A 23,712-nucleotide genomic window follows, 5' to 3' on the forward strand; every position below is an offset into this window, starting at 1 on the left:
GGAGGGAGAGAGAGCCTGGAGGGCTAATTAGTGATTATAACTTGGCGCTCTCCAAACATAAAATATTTCTCAACCCAAAAGACAGAGGAATGATTAAAAAGAAAAGAAAAGGAATCAAACACAAGGGAGCTCTGCAACACTCCTCTGGTATGGTGGCATGCGTATGCGTGTGTGTACATGTGTGTGCATGCATGTGTGCGAGCATCTGATGTGTGTGCAACTGGGTTCTTTGCCCCCTCATTAAACTATGCTTTACTCTGGTAAACGGCAACAGTGCAGAGCTCAATGTCAACTGGAGAGGTTATAGCCATAAGCAGACTCTGGGACACACACAAAAAACACAGATACACACACACACACACACACACACAGACACACGTCTCCTTCAAACACGATATCTAACAAATCCACAAATGGCAAACCCATTTCATTTAGATATGAAACTTTGTCTAAGTTTCCAGTGGCCCGTTACATTTGTCTTTGCTCTGGCACGGCCAACAAAATGGAGAGTGTCAGCAGGAGCCAGTGTGAGCTGGACATTAGCGATTCACACATCAAAGTCATAAATCAAGGGCACCCTTACCACCGAATAAATGGAGCACAGAGACCCGGGACAGGCTGTGTGCTAACTGTATCGCTCCGAGTCTCAATAATGAAGCCTTACTATTTGTTTTCACATCGTCTGTTAACTGGCGTTTAACGTCCACCCCCCCCCCCCCCCCCCCCCCCCCTTCCCCCGTTAACCTCCTCTCTGCACACCTCTCCTTTTCATGTTTCACCTACAGGGAAAAATGGGAAATATCTCTACAAAGACATGTAGAGATACAATGCATGCATATTTAATTGAATGTATCTATTTAATGGCTCACAAACAGTACTGACATAAATAATACATTAAACATTCACACACGCAGCGCTTTGTTTGGGCTAGACACGGGCGCTCACAGAAGCTTGCACAGCATGCACAGGTGAGCGGGAGTGATATTTCTACCTGGGGTTTAGAGCTTTCGCCCTTCACCATTAGTTTTTATTTTTTTTGGGGGGGGGGGGGGGGCCATTGTACATGTTTGGCATTACAAGCGACATGCTGACAATATCTCGTCTTTCTTATCACCTTTGATGTACTGCACAATCATAAGGAGCGCTTGTGTCACCCATGCAACATCGATCATAACATTAGCAGGAATATGTGCACACACACACACACACGCACAATATGTTACCATGGCAACACATATCCTTGACGCATTCATACACACACACAGGCTCACACACACACACACACACACACACACACACACATGCTCAGGAGGCGGATGGGGCAGTGGTCTAACATGTATATGCTTTTTGATCTGCTTCTCATTCAAGCAATCATGTTAGTGTCATGCGGCGGCACAGCCAGACATGGGCGTGTGTGAACTGTCGATGAGCTGCCTTCACACCACAGTGACACAATATATCACTGCGCAATGAGAGCTGAGCTGCGCAATAAAAACACTGCATGTTTCATATCATTGATACCAAAATAATGCCAGTGCTTTTTTGCGCCTGCACAATTGAGCGACACATAGCGCCCACTCACATGCAGACGGCTGTCGTCTGTATGATCTACTCCAGTCTGTACCAAAGACAGTTGCATCATTTGAATCATGGTAGGGGGCTGCTCTAAAGTAGGAACCTTTAACATGCAACATAGCATACACATTCATATTTCATAGCTTGAATGTAATTTTTCTAAAGGGAAGTATATTTGTTATTCAACCCAGATTGTCATCTGACATCAGTCAGGATGTAAAGGGTTCCCTCAAGAGTAACCACATATTTTCATGAGCTTGAATCCCAGGACCAGATCTGAAGTTTGTCTTTGTCGAGATTTAAAGAACTTTCCTTCCTTATTTCAGTGCTCCAAAGAATCTGCTGAAACCAAACAAGGCATTCCCGACGGATGAATAAAACAGACTACCATCCGTCTGTCCACCTGAGTGTGGTTTGTTATCTAAAACTAGTCTATAGTCTATTACCACGGACAGATACACATACACCCCCAATCTATTATTGAACAAAAGGCTCACGCCTCTGCTCAGCCCTTCAGGGAGGAATCCATCCCTCTATCCCAGAATAATTTCACACATCAGTAGGTACACAAAAGAGAGAGAGAGGAAGAGAGGGAAGGGAATGAAGAGAGGAAAGGACAGAGAGGAGAAGGAGGAGTGCACTGAGTAGAAATGTATGGGGTCACAGCTCAGTGCTTGTGGGAGGCCAAGCAAAGAGCCATGCGTGACAAAACAGAGATCAGAGGATCATATGCAATCGCGCACACGTGCAAGAAAACTAACACACATGCACGCACACACGCACTGACATACACATGCCAAGAAAAACGAGAAAATAGGGACATATCAGATGAAGACTTGTAAAGATTGCGACTGACTTAATCAAAGGCATCAAAACACAGGAAGGTAATCTCTTTATCTATCACACTGTGCTCTTCTTAGTCACACACGCAGTGCATGCACACACACACACACACACACACACACACACACACACACACACACACATACACACACACACACACACACACACAGGATAATCCTAATTCTGAATGCAGACATGTATACACAGAGACACAAACAGTGAGGATGAGAAAACACAAAAACAATAGCGAATTTCCTTATACGTGAGCACATTGAATTGAAGAATTCATTGAAAACCCCAAAAAGCAAACGCATTGACAACACAAAAATAAACACTCACCCACATGCACACAGTTGTGTATAAATGCTGAATAATTACAGGGCGATCTTATCATACGATTTGTCAATGACATATAGGGGCGCCTGTGGCTGAGGGGCAGATTGGTCGTCCTCCAACCTGAAGGTCGGCAGTTCGATCCCCAGTCGGACCCATCTGCATGCCGAAGTGTCCTTGGGCAAGATTCTGAACCCCGAATAGCCCCCCATAGAATAACAAAGTGCTACGAATAGATGCACTGTATGAATGAATGTGTGAATGGGTAAATGTAAAACTGTAGTGTAAAGCACAGTGGTCATCAAGACTAGAAAAGCGCTATATAAATACAAAACCATTTACACATCACCACACTTCATGAGCAATATCTCGACCAGAACATTACTTTCTGAAGTAGCACACAGATACACATTTAAGGGATGGAACTGAATAAATAAATTGATTTAAGTTTGACAGCTGTCTTGAAAGCTGACATCTGATTGGTCTGGAAATCCCACATAAGATTGTGTTAGGCTACAGTCTATGTTGGAAATATGAACTCTCTCTCTGCATTAAATTTGATGACCAATGATGTTTTCAATTTTCAATGTGCCGCTGATGAAAACTGCTATAGCTCTTTCGTTGTCTGCAATACAGACAGATAACAAACACAGTGGAAAAAATCAATACCTTTGTTGCAGCAGCTACAAAACAATCGACCACAATAATCTGGCATTGTGCATATCCCTAACAGACACATGCAGTTAGAAACACACACACCGACTGAAACACAAACGTGCATTAGATGCACATCGAGCATCCCCCTATGAAAGCATCAAGCAAGAGGAGCAGCAGACACAATGGTGTGTTTAAGTATGCAGGAAACTTTATGCCTGGGTGGAAAAGGAGCTTTGAAGGAATTCGCTGAGGGACACCCAACCTCCCCCTGAACTGAGCCTGCACCTCCTCATCAGAGAGAGAGCGCCAAGGAGAGAGAGAGAAGGAGAGAGGGAGGGAGGGGGAGGAGAGGAAATGAAAGATGAAGATGAAGAGGAGTAGATGGTGAGTTGAAAGGGAGACTTACGGAGAAAGAGAGGGAGAAAGGGCAGGAGAGAGGGCAGGCAACAAGGTGCTCTGGTCTCGTCGCTGCGCTTTGTTCACAATTGCTGTTGGTTAGGCTGATGAAAGTGGAAGTCCCTAACTAACAGCGGCTACCTTGTTCTGAACACACACACACACAGACACACAGACACACTGCCTATTCATGTGTGCACACTGTTCAGTAGGCGCCGGGCTTAACTCCCAGTATGACCTTCATTGAGATGGATTGCATGAAAAATGTAATGACTTTCCTGAGAGAAAAACCACAGGCCAAATCAGCTTTGCATTGCATAATAATGCAGGACTTGGTAATCAATAACACAAACACACAAACATTCATCCATAATGGAGTGCACAGCCTGCACATGGAGAAAATGTCTTCGCAGAGGCCAACCACATCACAATGAATGGAGCAAACCACCAGTGGAGAGCTGTGCAATGAGAGGCATGAACAAGGAGTCATTGACGACAAATGCCTGCAGCCATTTCCACCCATCAAACAATTCCCTAAACTAAAGCTAGCAGATTAAGTCTGAAACAACATGCAGCTCTGTCAAGCTTTTCTCACCCAAAATGTTTAATTCAGGGTCATCTATGACCTGAGTAAAGAGCTGTCCCAAACCAATTTGCCCCATTTTACACTGCACCACTTCGCCAGCAGCTGGATTTAAGTTATGTGTTGTTCATGATGCAAATATGATGCAAATTTTGGCCCAAAACAGGACAAACTCAGCCCTGTATTCAACAGGTGTAGCCATGTGTCTGTGTGAAAACGACAGCCCGATTAGAGGTTTTAAAAAATATGGTTGACTTGACACTGACTACAGTGAAGTGCAAAAAGCCCCTAGGTTACTTAAACTTAACTCACTTTTATGATCAGATCCTCTGGGTGCATGGCCACTGTGTTGGTTGTTTATACCTCGCAGACAGCTTTTAATTTCCAATGTTTTGCTTTGTCTCGCAGAACAATATTGCACACTATAAGTTGAGCATAATTTTCACACATTACGCAAAGCTGAAAAAGCATCTTTGTGCAGAAGTGTGCCACACATTTAACAGCTTTCTGTGGTTGCATAGCAACAATGGGAAGTTCAGACATTTCCATGGTATTGACCATATGGGTTTCCTTGAACCCACCATACATCAGGGAGTCGAAAGATCCCATAGCTTAAGACTGATCCCGGCGCCTTGACCCATAGTGGTTTGGCTACAAAGTGTAATAGGAAACAACATAATGGAATGTACAGTCAGTGGGACTCTGGCTGGGAGCTCAGTTTTTTTTTTTTTTTCACACAATAAAAAGCTGCCATTGTGTTTGTTTACCTCCTCTTCATCTCTCAATGTGAAATTAGCTGGAGATGCATCACCAGTGAAAATCTGAGTTCATCTCACTGTCACAGATATTTCACTTTCCAGCGTGATTCATTCTCACCTCGTTGGTGTTCCAGCGATGGCGCTCCTTGGGCAGAGAGGAACATTTGGGTAGACACTCCAGCAACTTCTTCGGAAGGTATATCTTCAATTGGCCAGGCTCATCTGGAGTGGAAGGAGGGGTGGGCGGTGGGGGAGGACAGGGGGAGAAGATAAAGGAAGATAAATGAGGTATGAGTGGGAAGAGAGGAGAAATTTCTCATCAGACACAGAGACATGGTGAGAGGAGAATACCAAAACGCAGCATCTGTGGGATCTGGCTGACTCGAAATCATAACAAACTTTTATTGTGTGGCATTTCTAATGGCTCGATGTCACCTTGAGTAATTGAAGTCGCAAAGAGATTTGTTCGGGCCTGTGAAGGACAGAAGCTTTAATTAATTTTGTTCAAATAAAATTTGGTCCATCCACATTTTTGGCATAGCAGTGAAAAGAGATGTCAGGCTGGTGTTTTGTATGGCTGAATAAATGTGTTATTCCTAATCAATGCAACAGGACAGAGCCAGCAAATTGCAAACAAACTAGTTAAAATATTTCCATGTCAGCTGTTTATATAAGCATATGTCTTATTTTATATTATTCACTGATTTACTGTGTCGTACACAAGAAGGGCTGATGATTGTCGATCAAGGCTAAGTGTGCAGAGCACAAAGAGAGTGGCACTGACTTATTTTTGGACAGCAGGTGGAGGTACACAGTGCACCTGAGTCAGATTTGGATTAAGAAGAATCCATTATCATACATTATGAGTACATTTGGGGTTGGTTACTGTCAAGGCCAATCACATGGGCATCTCTTATCCCCTTTAAAAGCAATGCTTTCCCCTGAGTGTTATACAGACAGGTTGGTAATGGAGTAGGGACTGCAGACCACCTCCTCAAGAGGAAACTAATATTCTTCGGGAGAAGCTGGAAGGTTGCACATTCTTGAAAACCCAGCAGCTTAAAATGCAGACAGGTTTTCTTAACAAACTGAAAGTCCTTGGACAAACGAGTTGTCTGTGCATAACCATGCACTATTTTATTAAAACCACATGATCTACATGCTAATCACAGGTAGGTTAAAATCTGCTAACTTGCACCTCCTTGGGATTAGGGTTATTCTTGGTTTCTTTTTGTCAATAAATCCAGCAAGGAACTGATACTATCAACAAACACTTTCTGTGTAAACAAAACCTGATAGCATGTTTTTCTCTCTTAGCCATAAACCTCTTCTGTTGTCCAAATAAAACACCAATGAGTCACATCATCACACCATTGTTCCTTTTTTCTAATGAACACATGCACATTTTTTTTTATTTGTTAAATCCCACATACACCCTTCTGTTGATGTAAATATACATTCATACACCAGCTGAAAATAGTCCCCAATATGATGTCTCCTGTTTTAGGTGCATTAGGTCAAATCACAGGGCATAGCAAACTTAAAAAAAAAAAATTACAATATAATCTGAGACTTATTTTTAAAGAAAAAAGGTTTTTAGTAGAACCCGTATAGGAAGTAAAGTATTAAAGTATTGAAAACACAGCATTGATTTTAGCCTCTTTGTTAAGCTTGTTGCCAACAGTGATAGACATTTTTTCGTTACATTTTTATTCGGTGCATGTGATGTGACTATACTGGTTGCAGAAGGTGTAATAATACAAACAAGCAAATTAGGAATAATAGAGGTTTGCTTTTCGGAGGGAGCTATAAGACTGCACCGCCACCAACACGACGTGGTGCTGCTGGATTACCTGGGAAACTCTCCTCCTACTGCAGCGCGCAGAGAATCCCCAAAATATTGAATAGGTGTGGGTAAAGAAAAAAATCCCTCTGCGCCACAGGATATACCACTTCACCAGTGCTAAGCGTCCGCACAAATAGAGCCCCTCATGTGTGTATGTGTGTGTGTGTGTGTGCCTGTTTGTGCGTGCATGCCCAACGGGTGTGCCGCTCAGAAGTCAAAGAGAGCAAGCACTCAAAGGTTATTGATAAGCATTCGAGTAGAGGGCGTCCATTCAAGACTCCCCTGGGAAGATAGGAATTATACTGTACCTGAGGGCAGACAGAGTGAGAGTAAAAAAGAGATATGTTAGGTGGCGGGTGGGTGCAGCGGCTGTCAGAGCAAGGAGACGAGAGACAATGAGCCAGAGAGAGACACTTAATGATGAAAAAAAAACTTTGAAAGACACTAAACAGAAAGTAAGAATTTTGCAAGGACAAGAGATGGAACAAGGTAAGACAAAGACAGATGAGTTCTGTAAGAAGACAGGAGTGGGGTCTATGTGTGTGTGGTCAGACCTGCCTGAGTATGTGTGTGTGTTTGTGTCAGTAAAAGTGTGTTCAGGCACGTATGCTCCCCCTAATCAATTATGCATTTATTAATAGAAGGCCTGAGAAGACAGAATTTCAAACAGCTGAACGGTGCAGCAGCTTAGTTAAACAGCTGAATGGTGCAGCTTAGTTAAAGCCTAATTTCTTTTTTAGCAGCACTCCAGCCTCTCCGCTATGAATGCCAATCAGCGTTTAAACCCCACCCCTCCTGGCTATAACCCCCTCCCCTCCCCCTGCTGTTCTGAAGAATTCTCATCAGAGCCTCGCCTTTGAAATGTACCAGAACCACCACATCAAACAAGCCCGTAGCACATGCGTAGGCACACACACACACACACACAGACATACACACACACACACACACACACACACACACACACACACACACACACACCCACGCACACTCATACATGCAAACAGACTCACACATATACATGCAGCTCATGTCGACTAAAGAAGCCACATAACAGAATTTATCCCAGAGTGGTGTTAATAATTTTTTTTACCAGTGACCTTGGTGCTGAAATCTGTTTCAAACCACACCTTAATGGACACAGCCATCATCTTAACCCACTCTTACAATTTCTCTCCTCGCTGACGAGGAACGGGAGAACAACTTTGCAGATTTGTTGAATGCTGATGAGCTTTCACACCCCAAAGACGCTCGACATAGATCACGCACTTGCTAATCGGCTAAAAGAGAGTCCAAAAGAGTGACAAAGTCTGAATGCTAATGCGAAACTGATGGCTCATTAAGTCATATAGAGGTATGGGTCCTAAAAAGTGTAAAAGTGTTGAGCCGTAGTGAAACATTGCTTTGGAGGTAGCCTATCAAATGCCATAATTTAGACTGGAGTCACATCGAAGAGCAGCCACCGACTGATGAATATTTTACCTCATAAAACTGTCATCTCCATATTTAACACAGAAACAAGCCAATGCCCTTGTGAGATGGCTGTCAGTTAATTATAAAACTCTCTTCAGCAAAGAGAGAGAAAAATGCTCCAAATGCAACTCTTAACTCTCCCCCTACTGATATTAGGAGGTATCAGGGGAAATTTTCACATTTTCCCCCTTTTTGGAATGGAATTAATGTGACAGAAAGAAAGGCTCATTGCACAGCAGCTAGATGGTGGGAGGGGGCGGGGGTGGGGTGGGGAGGGGGATGGCAGGAGGAAGCGCCAGGGCAGGGAGAAGAAAGGGGGGGAGCATAGCATGGGATGAGCGAGTGTGCAGGAAGAAGGAGGGAGGGACGACAGAAAGAGGGAGAGCAGGGGGGAGGGATGGAGAGATGGGTGTGCATGCTAATTTTATCATTCTGCTGATAAACTTTTCCTCCAGTAATCCTCCAGCTGGGACGTGAGAACAGATAGGAGACAGGGATAGGCTCAGGAAGTCTCCGCTCATATTAAACAGACATCCCAAACAGAACTCTCTGTTCCCCTCTATTCTATTCTATTCTATGCTATTCTGCTCTATTCTGCTCTATTCTGTTTATTCATTTGCTATCTTGTGACACTCACGTTTTTCTCCCATCCCTCTAAACAAAATCAGAGGGTCTGGTGCAGGTATGAGGCCATCTGCTCCTTCCGAAATGAAAAAACGTGTGCGTGCGTGTGCGTTTATGTGTGTGCGTCTGTGCATGTTGAGGGGCTTCCACATAACTTCCCTCCCTATAACCATAACCCCCACACCTCACTAAGTACCATGTCGGTCTGCTCCTCCTCACATCTGTTTATTTTCCTGCAATGTGTCCCCCTAACAACAAACACACACACACACACTAACACACACACTAACACACACACACACACACACTTGCACATTCACAAACAGAGAGGCAGGGACATGCATCTGTGTCATGTCCTCTGGAATCAATAACCAATCAAAGCAATCATTGCCTTTATAGTCCCTGTAACACACCGCCGCAATCACACACATGCCCACCAAACACTTCCACACTTCCATACACGACCATGCGGTGACCCCAGATTACACACTCCATCTCACTTCTAGTTTAACCAGGCCCATTGAGGATTATAGATACATAATGCCATGTGTACAGATTAGGCATGACAATAAACTACTGATAGCCAAAGTAAGCCTTGCCTTATTGTGCGCGTGTGTTTGTGTAAGTGTGTGTGTGTGTGTGTGTGCGCGCGAGCTCACTAATACTGTACTGGCATGCATGAATAAACATGATGTGTAACAAAGCTGAATTGGAATGATGTCTCAGCAGGGAGACACAGAGTGTGTGCTTGCTCTCTGTACGTGTGTGTGTGCGCGTGTGTCTATGTGTGTGTGTGTGTGTGTGTGTGTGTGCGCGCGCGTGTGTGATCTGTTACAGAGCACATGAGAAGGAGACCTCAGTTCCTGCATCACATCATTCTGCCAGAAGGCTTTTATACTTGCTCCCAGAGTCACCCTGACGCTACAGACAAATGCGAGAGCAGCACTTAAACACCCTCTCGCAGACATGCGCACGCACAAACAGTGTGAAGAGTATATGTGTGTCTCTTACTGTTGGCGTCAGTGTCGTCACTCTTGGGAGGGGTGTGTCCTGTGTAACCAACAGCGATCCTGACCATTCGCTCTGGATTTCTTATTTTCTTCAGTCCTACAAGATGAGAAGAAAAGGTGAAAAAGAGACATATTTAGAAGATACTCCACACTTTTGTTTCCTTGGACGTCACACACACACACACACACACCGCACCTCATTCGTCCTCCTCTAAGGCCCAGACATAAAACTCTGTGTGCTATGCATGTGGGCTGATCCATTTTCTGATCCACTAACTTGCATCCATTGTGTCCCCCGATCGATTGGCCACAGTAGATACACTGCCTCCGTGTGTGTGACTAACTTGTTCCCAGCTTTAGTTTCTCTTCTCTCTCATCATTTCTCTGTTTCCCTGACCACTGTTGCTATGATACAAAGTAGACCAACCAGTGCAGAGGGAGATGGTCTTCCAGGCTATATGTTGGATATTGTTCTCATGCCCACTGGTGTACTCTGCTGATTGGTGCCACACACATCTGCCAGAGGATGGAAAGGGTGGATGGCTGACTCCTGCCTCGGGAGCCGCGATTCATTTGGCTTTCATTCAGCACGGCACAGGCTCGTAAATTATTACATCCTCCCCACACATAACACTGAGGGGGTCAATGGATGAGAAAAAAACACACACTGTGAAAGGTGTGGGTCTGTTTGCATGTGTCTGTTTAGCTACAGTAAAGTATAAGCAGTTTTTTTTTTTTTTTTTATATCCGTGTGGTACAGTGCCTGCTGATCTGCCCATGGGCCTTCTGTCTCATCTACAGTTCTCGTCTTTTCACGCAATGGGACTCTCCACCCACGGCCTTCCCTTTGCCTCGGGCCACACACTGCATGCTTGCCTGCACGTGTGTATGTATGTGTGTCTGACTTAAAGTGCTATGCGCCTGGAAATGTGCTTCACAAATGTGTGATGCTACTTCTGCAACTCAAGTTATCGAAAAAATTGCCCCAGAGAGAAATCTTGCTCAACATCGCTCCCTGGTGGAGAGAGGGTCAACTGCCATTTAGGCATTTGACCCTCTCTCCACTAGAGGGTCATTTTTTGGCATCACTTTGAGGAGGTGATACAAATAATAAAATAGAAAAGTCTGATTATTAAACTGATGTCTAAAACTAATCTTGATATACTGCATGTCATAGTACGCTTAAAGTTTGTACGTGTCTCGTCCATGACAGCACATGTTATGTTCAATTGCTTGACAGGGGTCGTTGATGAATTTAGCCCTCTGTGACATCAGCAGTACTTAAAAGAGGCAAGCAGAAGCAGACCAAATACCAGGGGTGATTACAAACAAATGTTGATCACATCGAGGAAGGGATAAAGCTCCAATTAACCCCTGAGTCGAGCTTGAGATAATATCGCCATGGCGATTATGGCCATAGCGTAAATAATTCATGAATGGATGAATAATAATTTGAACGAAATGTGTGTGTGTGTATGTGTGTAACAATAATGACCCCAAGAGTTAAGTTGAGGGAGAATTTTTTTTTAAAACTAGATTCAAGATATGACCTAAAACTGACACACATACGATCCCCAAGGTACATGCAGAGAGATTCTCACCTTCACTGCCTCAGCAGCCACATACACAGGCTCACCACCAAATCATCACATATAAACATAAACACACATACACACACAGACACGCACACGCACACGCACACGCACACACACACACACACACCAACATATGGTTAATAAATAAACACACAGCTGGACTGGGAGGCAGTGGGGCTGTCAGAGAGGAAGATCTACGATTCACGGGTCTAATTTTATGCTTTGAGAGGAATACAGAGACAGATAAACACGCGCGCGCACATACACGCGCACACACGCACGGAGAGCATCTGAATTCCTTCAGCATGAAGCTCTCTCTCTCATCCACATCCCGTGTAATGATTAAAAAACACTCATGAGCCAGCAGCTCGGAGCGGGGACGCTGGCAAACACCGGACGGTATAAAAAACTGCCCCTATCCCGGCTCAGTCCCAGCACCACCGACGGGACAACTCTCCTTCCGTTATTTATCTGCTGTCGGTTAACCGTGCTCCACACAGTCGCTGGTTCAGCACCAGCGTCCGTGTTTTCGGGACGGGCTGGAGGAGGGAGAGAAGGGGGAAGAGCACCGCCCTCATCCATCTCATCGGCCGTGCCTCCCCCTTCCATCGCCTCGAACATCAGGTCCGTGCCGCCATGAAATAAGAAAAAAAACACCCGTTATTTCTCTCTTACCTTCCGGCTTGTTTTCGGCAGCCATTTCCCCTCCACCGAGCGCCTCATCCCTCCTCCTCCTCTTCCTCCTCCTCCTCCTCCTCGACTCGACCTAGTGGTGGTGGTGGTGGTGGTGGGGAGGTGTTTGCGTGTGTGTGTGTGAGAGGTGGGGGGGTGCCACGCGCGTGCACAGAGAGGACAGCTCAAGGAGGGGGGCGGGGCCGAGATGAAGAAGGGGGGGCTGGGTGGGGACGAGCCTGCCGGGATGAGCGCGCCGATTGGTCTTGACGGTTATGATTGACAGCGGGGATCCATGATGGTGACTCGCGGAATTCTCCATCCCTCCGTTTGCTCCCACTGACCCCGCCCACCCCACCTCCTCGGACGTTCGCGCGCACTCTCTCTCCCTCCCCCCCTCTCTCCCTCTCTCTCCCTCTCTCCTCACACGTCACTGAACGACGTCTGTATTCGAGGACACCTTGACAGCCTCGCGCAGCATCATCATCATCATCATGCTCATCATCATCTTCACACACACACACACACGGACGTACACACGCGCGCGCGCAGAGGGTCGCGTGCGCGCTCCCCTCCTCACATGCAGACCCAGTGGACTGTTGAGAAGCTGCGATGTAAGGTCGCGTCTCGCCATAAATTATGAACACTCCCCCTTGAATTTAATGAAAAGAAGAAGTGCCTGAGAGAGACTTTTTAGATGCGCGTGGGCTGCTGCTGCTGCTGCCGCTGTCATCCGCTGTGGTGCTGAAGCTCGCGCTGGTGCTGAAAGGACAGCTCCACACGCGCCTACACAGGCTGTGATGGTGCACACTCACATACGTGCCTCCTTTGAGCCGTGTTACTGAACTGAGGCGAGGATGGGTCAGATGAAAAACTCCACCACCATCGTCCTTGTTGTTGCGTATCTATTTGAGCTCAGGCGGGAATAACGTTGTATCATTGCTCATTGCTTCCCCACGGGAAGTTAAGTTAAATCCTCATTGATGATAGCCTATTTATAATTCTGGTGTTTTACACTACGCTAACCCTTCCAAAGAGAGTGGGGACTTAACCGGGACCATTACGTCCCCGCTTCAAGCCCACACTGTCACTCTGTGCCTCGGGCTAGATTATCGCCTTTGCACCAAAGCCTTGTGTTTGACAGAGACAAGAAGCCACTAGGCACGCTTCACGAAAAATAATTAATATGTTTTGAATGGTCCGTCCTCAGCTAAGGATTGTATGTGTGTGAAGAGACACACAAGGTTCTTGGTGTCGCCTTGGTTCAGACAGGATGGATGACATGATAAATATATATAAGATAAATATGGAGCCGAAATGGAGATTCAGTTTAATTAAAACTGTTTAGTGATGGAAGAAACTAAGGCTGAGCGATAATAAATTATCAATAATTTTATCAATATATTTTTCATCAATTGCCATATACCAAAAGTCTAATAAATAAATATATATATATATATATATATATATATATATATATATATATATATATATATATGTATTGTCACTATCATAAAGAAGAGTTTAAAAACCACAACCTCTACCACCAAAAGCAATAATAATGTGACATTTATCACGATAATTATCAATATCGACTGATATGATTTTTTTATTTTATTTGACAATATCATTTAAATGTATTTTTTGCCACATTACACATCCCTAGAAGAAAATATGCTGTGTGCGCAAAAACTACATAACTAATCTATAGCCTATACAAATGATGTATAGCACACATTTTTGGCAGAAACATATCTCAAATACATTAAAAAAATGTACAACCAAACTCTTAAAACTGATGACACAGCAGCATCTCTCTTCTGGAGACAGACAGCAGCATCTCTAATCAATACAGTTCATACGTCAGCCTCCTCAACATGTCGTTTCTCATTTTCTTCAGAATACAAAAATCACACATAATATTAATATTGAATGGGATTACTTTATGACATAAAAGTTGTGAGTGTGTGTTTAAAAACTGCTTCTTCTGTATTTCTTTGTTTACTGCTGTGTCATCAATCACAATCTCAGAAGAACGACAGAACCAGAGGCTTAAATAATAAAATACAATGCTAGTTTAGTATTTTAGCACTGCAGTACTGCTACTTTTACATAACGTAATTAAGAGTCATGTATTGCCCCCCTGGATCCAGTGGAGCTGATGGAACACTCGTGTTAATGAGCCTTGTTAGCAGACACGACTAGTTAACCTCTGAACTGTTTTACCTGAGGAATGAGGGAAATAATAAAGACGGTGGAGGAGTGTTTATTTCACGCTGACAAACACAGAACCTTGTAAAAAGCCGAAACTCATCCCTGTGGTCTCTCCTCTCGCTGGATGGGTCTTTTCCCTCGTTCTTATTTCCCTCAACCAGCAGAGGGCGGATGGACGACTTCCGCTTCCCTCGAGGCCGACCAATGAGCTTCCAGAACACTGGAAGGGTGGGCGGGATCTGACCAAACGGGAACATGGCGGCGTCCTTAGATGATGATTTGGAGTTAAACAACCAGGATTACTACTCTCTGCTCAACGTCAGGAAAGAGGTGCGTTTCTATCTTTGTTTCAAAACGATCTGCGACGACGATGGCGATTTCCAGGGGCCGTGACTGTCGGTTAGACCTCCTGTGAGAGAGTCGGTGCATCACCGCTGTGTGGAGTAGCGGTCTTCTCCATCAGCCCCACGATCCGTGGGAAGGCTGGTGCTGCAGAGTCATGGACGAGCAGGGTGTTAAAACATGCACTTTACACGATGCACGCGTGTATAATGCTAGCACGTTAGATACCATGTGTGCACCTCCGCAGGGCACGATGGGGTGGTGGGGGGGGATTATCAAGCCTGAGCAGGACCTACACTTGTTCATCTGGATAACGCTAGGTCACCTGGGACTGAGGCAGCCTGACAGGAAGACATTCACTGGTGGCTGTTTCTCAGCTTCTCCTCAATTGGGGGATTTAATGTAGCAGTGTCCCACCAGCACTTTGGAGGGGGGTTCTGAAGGGATGAGTCAACTGAATGCAAATCAGTCCGCAACAATTCTGACAGTCAAAAGAAGTGTATGATTAAGTGAATGAGTGAAGTACAGGCTGCAGCCTCACAAGCCTCGTGAAGACATCCTGCATTAAGTATGTGATTTAATTGGTCTGGACTGGTGTTTAGACAAAACCAAGCAATTTAACGACCTTTTACAAACCAGGGAATTAGTCAGTTATTCACCAAAGCACACGGTAGATTAATCGGTGATGACAGTAATTGCTAGCCGCAGTCCTCAAGGAGTGAAACCTGTCCTCTCTCTAATTACAGGCTACGTTGGAGGAGCTGAAGGCGTCGTACCGGAGGCTGTGTATGCTCTACCACCCTGACAAACATCGAGACCCGGAGCTGAAGAGACAAGCCGAGCAGCTTTTCAACCAGGTGCACCGGGCGTATGAAGGTAACTGGGATTTGAACCATTTAATTGTTAATTGCCATTCAACTTGCCATAAAACTGCGTTTCCTCGGGAAGGAAAACCGATTTAACGTCAGAAAAAACACAGCAGCGACCCCTGCATAAACTAAACGGTGACCTCTCTCTTTCCCCTCAGTGCTTTGTGACGCTCACTCCAGAGCCATCTATGACATCTTTGGGAGTAAGGGGCTGGAGGTGGAGGGATGGGAGGTGTGTGTCGTCTTTTTATCTCACGTTTGAGTTGTTTCGCCCAAATATTAAACGTTAAGTGTAAATATATTTGCAATATCTAATGATGATGATGATGATGCTGTGTAGGTGGTGGAGAGGAAGAGAACTCCAGCAGAAATACGAGAGGAGTACGAGAGGCTGCAGAGAGAAAGAGAGGAGCGCAGACTGCAACAAAGGACCAACCCAAAGGTTCTTTCATTCACATCTGCTTCACATCTGCTTCACATCCCTTTGCCACAGTCACCTCTTTCACTGTATTTCTCGTGTGGGCCTCTACCTGTATGGGAACTAGGATTCCTGCTGTGAGTCGACAGTGCTAACCGCTGCATCACTGTGCTGCTGTTCTCAACATCACAACTTTATTTAGTTTGTGGATCATTTCTACATTTACTTTATGATGCACCCTATATTCAACCTTTTTTTCGTAATTCATTCTTTCAATCCCTTACCTTCACGCATTATTTTTTCAGGGCACCATCAGCGTTGGTGTGGATGCAACAGACCTGTTTGACCGCTACGATGAGGACTTTGAAGAGTTGCCAGGAGGAGGCTTTCCTCATATCGAAATTAACAAGATGCACATTTCTCAGTCCATAGAGGTATAACTGAACACACTCACACTGCATTTACCTCCGGCAAGACTTCTTACCTGGTTCAGGATCACTGGAGTACTTTTTGTTTTATCAGACATCACTTCTTTCTCTCTCCAGGCTCCTCTGACCAACTCTGACACTGCAGTGCTGTCTGGTTCACTCAATACACACAATGGGAATGGAGGGGGCAACATCAACATGACTGTGCGAAGGGTTACTTCAGCCAAGGGCTGGGGAGAGGTACACACATACGCATACATGCATGCAATATATAAAGCACAAATATGTCCTCCAACCTGAAGAGGCCTTTTAAAGCATGAATGTCAAGATGGGACAAAACAGCTTTGGTTAGTGATGTAGGTACATTCAGTTCCTCTTTATATACATATGTCTCTGCAGGTGGAGTTCGGTGCTGGGGACATACTTGGGCCTCTCATTGGGTTAAAGATGTTTCGCAATGTCACTTCCCGGTGGTAAGGTCCAGCTGTATGACATGTGGAACAATAGCGCTTACTGGATGAACAGAAGAACCAGACTCTCCCTCTCTTTGATTTAGTCTCATGTTAATCTCTCTGTCTTTTCTCTGTCTAGTTTCTTAACAGCCCAGTGTGGATTGCAGTTCTCTCCTCGCGGCCTGCGCCCGAGCTGCTCTCTGATGACAGCCCGCCACCTGGACCAGAACACCATGGGTTACCTTCAGTGGCGCTGGGGGCCCCACAGCGCCATGACCACCAGCCTGGTCCGAGACACAAAGAGCAGCCACTTCACTTTAGCTCTGCAGGTGCACAGAAATACATTCACCAATACTGCCACTGTCTGTCATTAGGATGAATACATCACAGTGTGGTAACTGAACATTTCTGTAATTAACCTTGCCTTTTTTCTTTTACACTATATATGCTTTTTGTGGTCTCCCCACCCCGCCCTCTTATAGCTGGGTGTGCCTCACTCCTACCTGATGATGAGCTACCAGTACAAGTTTCAGGATGAAGACCAGACCAAAGTCAAAGGCTCTATCAAGTAGGTCTGACATAATAATTCCTCTCTCTTTAAAAAGATCAGGATCATGAGCAAATATGTGACTATACACAAAATTTACTATGCACAAAATGGTATATAATGATTAGCTGATACGCTTTCCACATCAGGGCAGTTTGACTTGATTAAACTTGATTTGCTGACCTCTAGTAGAAGTGCAGCTCACCCTGCCATCCCTGCTGGGTGTGGTCAGATGTGCAGCTCTTTGCTTTTCTACTCGGTTTCAATTTAGTTCCTTTTTTTTTTAATTGTGAACGTTTAAAAAAAATAATATTTAATCATTTCCAGGAATATTTTTTGTTTTCGTATCCGTTTGAAATTTAAAAACAAGTTTTGTGATCATGACTGAAGAAAACAAGATAACTTAGTTTTCAAGGACTTGTACATCAAATATCCTTTATGAACCATTTAATAATGTGACTTGAAAATCTTAACTTAATTGACTTGAGTGCTTTCCAGAGACAGGGAAATAAAAGACAATGACAGGACATAGGCAGCATTAAAAGAGGAGCAGTAAGCAGCTACACCACCCATCCATTATCTATACAGCTTATCCTTTGAGGGTCATGGGGGCCAACAATCTGTATGTGTTTGGACTCTGGAAGGAAGCTGGAAAAAAAACACAGAGACACGATGAGAGCATGCAAACTCCACACAGAAAGCTGGGATTCAAACCCGGGAGCCTTCCTTCTGCAACTATGCCACATAGGAGAAAGTATTTTAAAAAGGAGCTTTACTATAAAAATAATCAAAAAATCTAGTCAGTTAACAATAAAAGAAAGAAAACATGCACGTTTTTAAAACTGCCGTTAGACACAAAGCTATATTTGATCCCAGAGCATTTGAGTCCAGTTCAATTGGCTGTTTACTCTGTCTCATTCTGCCCATGTTATTGCGTTCAATAGCTCAGCTCCATGTCTCTGTTCTCTCCTGGCTCCCTCTCTCTCCAGGACAGGCTGGTTTGGCACCGTGGTGGAATATGGAGCAGAGAGGAAGATCAGCAGACACAGTGTCCTGTCAGCCACTGTCAGCGTCGGCGTGCCGCAGGGAGTCACGCTCAAGATCAAGTACTGGCCAACCCAAAACTTAACCTCACTCCGCTGCTGCTCCCTGTCTGATCTGTGATTATCTAATTCACGTGCATGTTTGTGCTGGTGTTCACATGCAGGTTGGCGCGTGCCAGTCAAACCTACCTGTTTCCGATCCACCTGACGGATCAGCTGCTGCCCAGTGCCGTCTTCTACGCCACCGTGGGACCCCTTCTGGTTTACTTGGCTATCCACAGACTGGTTATCATCCCGTATACACATGCACAGAAAGAACAGTGAGTACAGCTCCTCAGTCAGCATCTCTCTTTGTCAGAGTAGATAATCAGTTTTACCTAAATAGACATTCTTCACGAGTCAGATGGAATTTAATACATTTCCATACTAATAATCAAGTTTAAGGTTACTTGTCTTTTAATGTAATTTGTGGTAGTATAATAAAGAATTATATCTGGAAACTTTGTTCTTAAGCTGAAGGCAACTCTATCCCTCCTGATTTGGGCAGACGTGCATCTCTTCAGCCGTGGGTGCCGTTAGTACTAGAGAGGGTTTTGCTCGTCTCTGATGAATCCTAGCGGGCGATTGTTGATGTCTGCCTTGTCTGTCTGTGTGCTTCACAGAGATCTGGAGCTGCAGAGGAAGAGCTCCGCCACAGACATCGCCAAGAAGAAGCAGGAGGCAGAGTCTGCTGTGAGCACTCACACACTCAACATGCAAACACACACGTATTCATTGTGGGTGTGTCTGTGTGTGTGTAGGGGATCATTGTTTCTGGGCTCAGCTCTCCTCATCTTGTCTGAAAACCTCTCTCTCCTCCCTTATCCTATTCCTATTTCACTCTCCTCCTCCTCCTCCTCCTCCTCCTCTTACTCCCTCGGCTCCTCTGTAGGTTCTGCTGATGCAGGAGTCTGTGAGGAGAGTCATAGAAGCAGAAGAATCCAAGATGGGTGAGGGAAGACATACACGAACGCAAGCACACACATAAACACACACACACACGCACACACACACACACACACACACATGAACACTTACTCCCAGACATTACACCAGGGTGCGAAACTGAGAATCTTTTTAATTTGCAGCCAGACAGAACTTGGTAAAAATCCAAATGTGGAATGCATACACATTTATCATGGTTGCTGTCAACAGCATTATCCACTAGCTCCAGGATTCTGTTTAGCTAAGTCTGAGTTCCATCATCTCCGGCTACGCAGCCAGACGGTGATGATGTTGCCCATCTGCACTCTGAAGTGTTACCTTGTTATGCTTGTACACCAGAGTGCACTCTCAAATAAATCAAAACTGTGACGTCAGCGTGCTAATGGATTTCATGTTATATTAATGTAGAGAGAGCGGATCATTATTTGGACAGCTGCTCTATCGGATGTCTTCAGGTGCCTTATAGACAATGATGCAAATTGCTCCATATTATTTATATCAAGCAAAAGTAGTACATACGACTGTTGTTACCTCCGCCAAGGTTGTTTTCACCCCTGTTCGTTTGTTTGTAATCAAGTTACTCAAAATCTACTGAAGGGATTCCAATGAAATTTGCTGGAAGGATGTGGTATGGGTCAACATTTTGGTGCTGTTTCTTTTTCTTTAACATAGCAAGATTGGATGTTTTATTTGACCATTTTCAATGATTTCTCAGGGAATAATTCCTGGATTTTTATGAAAAAAGTTAGTCACATTAAGGGTACTGTTCTCTTTGAGTGTGCGAGGGGACTGTTGGGCTTGGCGGAGGTATGCTCTCTACTGAATGTCAGTCTAGGTGTTGCAAGTGTTTGCACAGCTATAGGAGGATATACACATATTTATTATTTATTATTATTAATTATTCCTGCTTTCCTGTTCGAATAATATCATACGTTTATAAACATTGCACATATCGTTTATTACGGTCTAGGCTTGATCATCCTGAATGCCTGGTATGGAAAGTTTGTGTCAGACACCAGCCAGAAGCAGGAGAAAGCAAAGGTGATCGACGTCACTTTGCCCCTGCAGTGTCTGGTCAAAGACTCCAAACTCATCCTCACAGAGGCCTCTAAGGTGAGTGTGTGTTTATTCACCTGTCAGTGGATGCAACTGTCCATGAGTAAATCTACCTGTATGCATACGAGTGGTTTCTCTGTGTGCAGGTGGGGTTGCCGGGCTTCTATGACCCTTGTGTAGGAGAGGAGAAGAGTCTTAAATTGCTGTACCAGTTCAGAGGTGTGATGCACCAAGTCATCTCTGCAGACGCCGAGCCTCTACGGATACCCAAGCAATGTTAGTCTGCAGCCAATTTATCTTATTACCACTATTATTATTCTGTCGCTGCGCGCTAATTACAACATGGCTAAAGCCTGGATACTTTATTGCTGTATTGTTGTTTTTGTCTTTTCAGCTCACAGAATTGAAGCCGAGTCGTAGGAGCTCAACGCTGTTGAGGCACCAGAGGGCAAACGCTGATAAAACTGACTTTGTGTGAACAGACAAACACATGAACGGAGGGAACACATGAAAAAGACCTTGTTTTCTCTCCTCCAGTCCCCTTCTATCATAGTATTAGTGAATCTGTTTATGGACTTCCTTTCTCCCCTTCCTTGGGACCAGGAGACAGCGCAGAGTTTCTACGAGGTCTCACCAGTCGAGCCTCTGGTCGACCACACCTGTCACAGCTGCTCACCTATCTGCCTGCTGCTGGAGATCTGAGATCCTCCCTCAGCATAGTTTAACATGTACACAGAGGAACCCGTGGTCACTGCGGATGTGGTGGTTGTCCCCTTTCGACGGTGAGCTAAATATGCACAGATGCATTTATTAATGTTTCTTGATATTTGTCATGACAGGTATAGACAAATGAGCTGTGCTGTAATTTTACCCCTTATCCATGTCGTCTTTGTCCAATGTGTTTTAACACCCTGGTAGTTTTAAGCCTAATAATGTTATAACATACCAGTCATGCAAATGTTTAGAGTAACACTATGCAGGTGCAGGATCAGGTCTTCATGTCTGTGGACCCGGGGTCGACCATGTTACTTCACCTTTTTTTTTGTTAACTTGTTGAAAATGTCTCCTGCTAATTTATTCTGCCTTTCATTGACATGTCTGCTGCTGATTAGGACGCCGGTGAGCAGACACAAACTGGTGCTCGAAACTTGTTTCTGGTTTGGTTTGGATTAGGAAATATAGGGAGGGAAAGTGTTGATGATGATCCAACCTGCAGACCATACAAAGGTGGACGATGCATCTCCACTTCCTCCCACTATCCAGAAATGAAGCTAAAATGCCCGGATACGAACGCTGCCATCTTGCACATTTGAAACCAGAGTCTGTGCAGTAGCAATCCATAGAAGGAGCCACAGTATTGAGTTCCCCTCTTCTCTGTCAATCATTACATTTTACTCTGATTTTATAGCATCAAATAGCTAATTATAACCAATCTTACCAGAAAAAATGACATGCATCAATGTGACAAGAACTATCTAAAATTACAGAAACCAGCTTTTTGAGAAAAGTTTATTTAATGTGTTTTTACTTTGGTCCATGTCCCATCCAGTTACATGGGCCAGGTGGGATTTATGACCTGTACTGCTTTGGCTTTAATTTTGGCGAGCAGTCATGTTGTCCATCTTCATAAACACTCTTTGATCCAACAAAGGAGAGACAGGCTTGAATTCTTTACACAGATTTTATTTTCCTACATCTCAGACTACACTGCAGTTCGAAGACACAAAATCCACATGGGTTTGATTTGTGTGTGTTTATTGATTATATCTGTGCAGGTGCAGCCCAAACTTTTTTTTGTATCTTTATTATAATTATTTGCTAAGGAGTGCAGGGTATAGTTTGTGCATCACTGGTGTATATCTGCCAGATATACACCAATCTGGTTTTCCTAATGGAAATAATTGAAAGATCTTTTTTGTTGTTGGGATGCGACCACTAGAGGGCGTAGATCAACACTGTCTTTGACTGTGACCGACAATAACTTGAGACTGAAGCTGATCTGAGCCACAGAAATAATTTGACAGTAGATGTTTTACTGAGTATAGGTGAGTGCGGGGTTGAAAAACAGGAATGTGCATCGGTTCTGTCCCATATCTTTTAATTTGATATTAGCCTTTGAATTTTTTAATTGACCTGAATTCATCTGAAATGGAGTGCCACTTCTTATACATACATCGATTTATGTATTGTATTAGATGCTTAAAGTACAGTTTCCAGACGGCGTGTTTATGCCTGTCATTAAGTGATAATCTAAGCCTCTTATAACTCACCCTTGGACGCTATTTTTTGAGCGAGGTGAAGCTGACATGAAATCTTGTATCCTATAATGCACTTTCTTTTGAGATGTAGGTGATGTAGCACAGATGTCCCAAAGTGTATTGCCTATACGAATCTGTATTTGTGTCAGTAGTTAAAATGGTTTTAACTGGAGGTGGATTGGCACTGTAACTGCAAAGGGAATAGTGAGAGTTAGTTGTTCCTCATTTTATCTGGGAGCGCTGTAATGAGCCATGATCCCTGTACACTCGACTGTATAATAGAAACTATACAAGTATTTTACTGAACAATATTTTGCACAAAATGTACAGTATTTAAAGCAAAACTTGGGAAGTTGTGCTTAATCTTTTAATAGCCCTTCATTGAATTCTATTGTGCTGCAGTGATTGGTCCATTGTCTGTCTCCTGATAAATTCTGATTTTGCCATTAGTGGCAAATTAATGGGACATCCGTCTATATAGTGGTAGTTGTCTTAACTTTAAGTCCCAGTTACAGCAGCCATTTTGCACTGAATGTTTCTAGTTTTGTCTCCTTTTTCATTTTGAGTTTGCTGTCAAGTATTTTTACAGGTCGGCTCTGCTCTAGTGCCATCCTGAGGCCGGCAGAAAGACTGCACCCAGCTGTTGCTTCCCAACCCATCATCCAAACTGACCCCCGTTATGTAAATGTATTGAATTGTTGAGGAGCCTGTATTCTCTGTCCTGTAAAGAAAAAAG

At 44.2% G+C, this 23,712-nt stretch overlaps 2 protein-coding genes across 2 annotated transcripts in view; one reads left to right on the forward strand and one right to left on the reverse strand.

Moving 5' to 3' along the window:
- LOC128457223 (calmodulin-binding transcription activator 1-like) overlaps positions 1 to 12,393 on the reverse strand; it is a 47,181-nt gene extending 34,788 nt beyond the window's left edge. The window contains exons 1-3 of the mRNA XM_053441829.1: positions 12,369 to 12,393; positions 10,100 to 10,195; positions 5,264 to 5,367 (exon numbers count right to left, since the gene is read on the reverse strand). Coding sequence (XP_053297804.1) covers positions 5,264 to 5,367; positions 10,100 to 10,195; positions 12,369 to 12,393 — 225 coding nt within the window. The remainder of the gene's footprint in view (positions 1 to 5,263; positions 5,368 to 10,099; positions 10,196 to 12,368) is intronic.
- Positions 12,394 to 14,807: 2,414 nt separating this feature from the next.
- On the forward strand, positions 14,808 to 23,688 carry LOC128456203 (dnaJ homolog subfamily C member 11). The gene is made up of 16 exons (XM_053440295.1): positions 14,808 to 14,909; positions 15,668 to 15,797; positions 15,949 to 16,022; positions 16,131 to 16,232; positions 16,514 to 16,642; positions 16,754 to 16,876; positions 17,036 to 17,109; positions 17,228 to 17,417; positions 17,571 to 17,656; positions 18,625 to 18,741; positions 18,843 to 18,998; positions 19,341 to 19,410; positions 19,610 to 19,667; positions 20,633 to 20,775; positions 20,865 to 20,994; positions 21,113 to 23,688. Exons 1-16 carry the CDS (start codon positions 14,835 to 14,837, stop codon positions 21,136 to 21,138), a joined length of 1,683 nt encoding a protein of 560 aa, XP_053296270.1. The 5' UTR covers positions 14,808 to 14,834; the 3' UTR covers positions 21,139 to 23,688.
- The last annotated feature ends 24 nt before the right edge of the window (positions 23,689 to 23,712 follow it).

Source organism: Pleuronectes platessa, chromosome 2 (assembly GCF_947347685.1).
Source record: "Pleuronectes platessa chromosome 2, fPlePla1.1, whole genome shotgun sequence".
In the NCBI taxonomy this organism is placed as follows: domain Eukaryota; kingdom Metazoa; phylum Chordata; class Actinopteri; order Pleuronectiformes; family Pleuronectidae; genus Pleuronectes; species Pleuronectes platessa.

Coding starts and splice junctions, on each gene's coding strand:
- LOC128456203 (XM_053440295.1), top strand. CDS start 14,835: ATGGCGGCGTCCTTAGATGATGATTTGGAGTTAAACAACCAGGATTAC. Junction 16,643..16,753: donor ACATTTCTCAGTCCATAGAG/GTATAACTGAAC, acceptor TTCTCTCTCCAG/GCTCCTCTGACCAACTCTGA. Junction 19,668..20,632: donor AGCAGAAGAATCCAAGATGG/GTGAGGGAAGAC, acceptor ATTACGGTCTAG/GCTTGATCATCCTGAATGCC.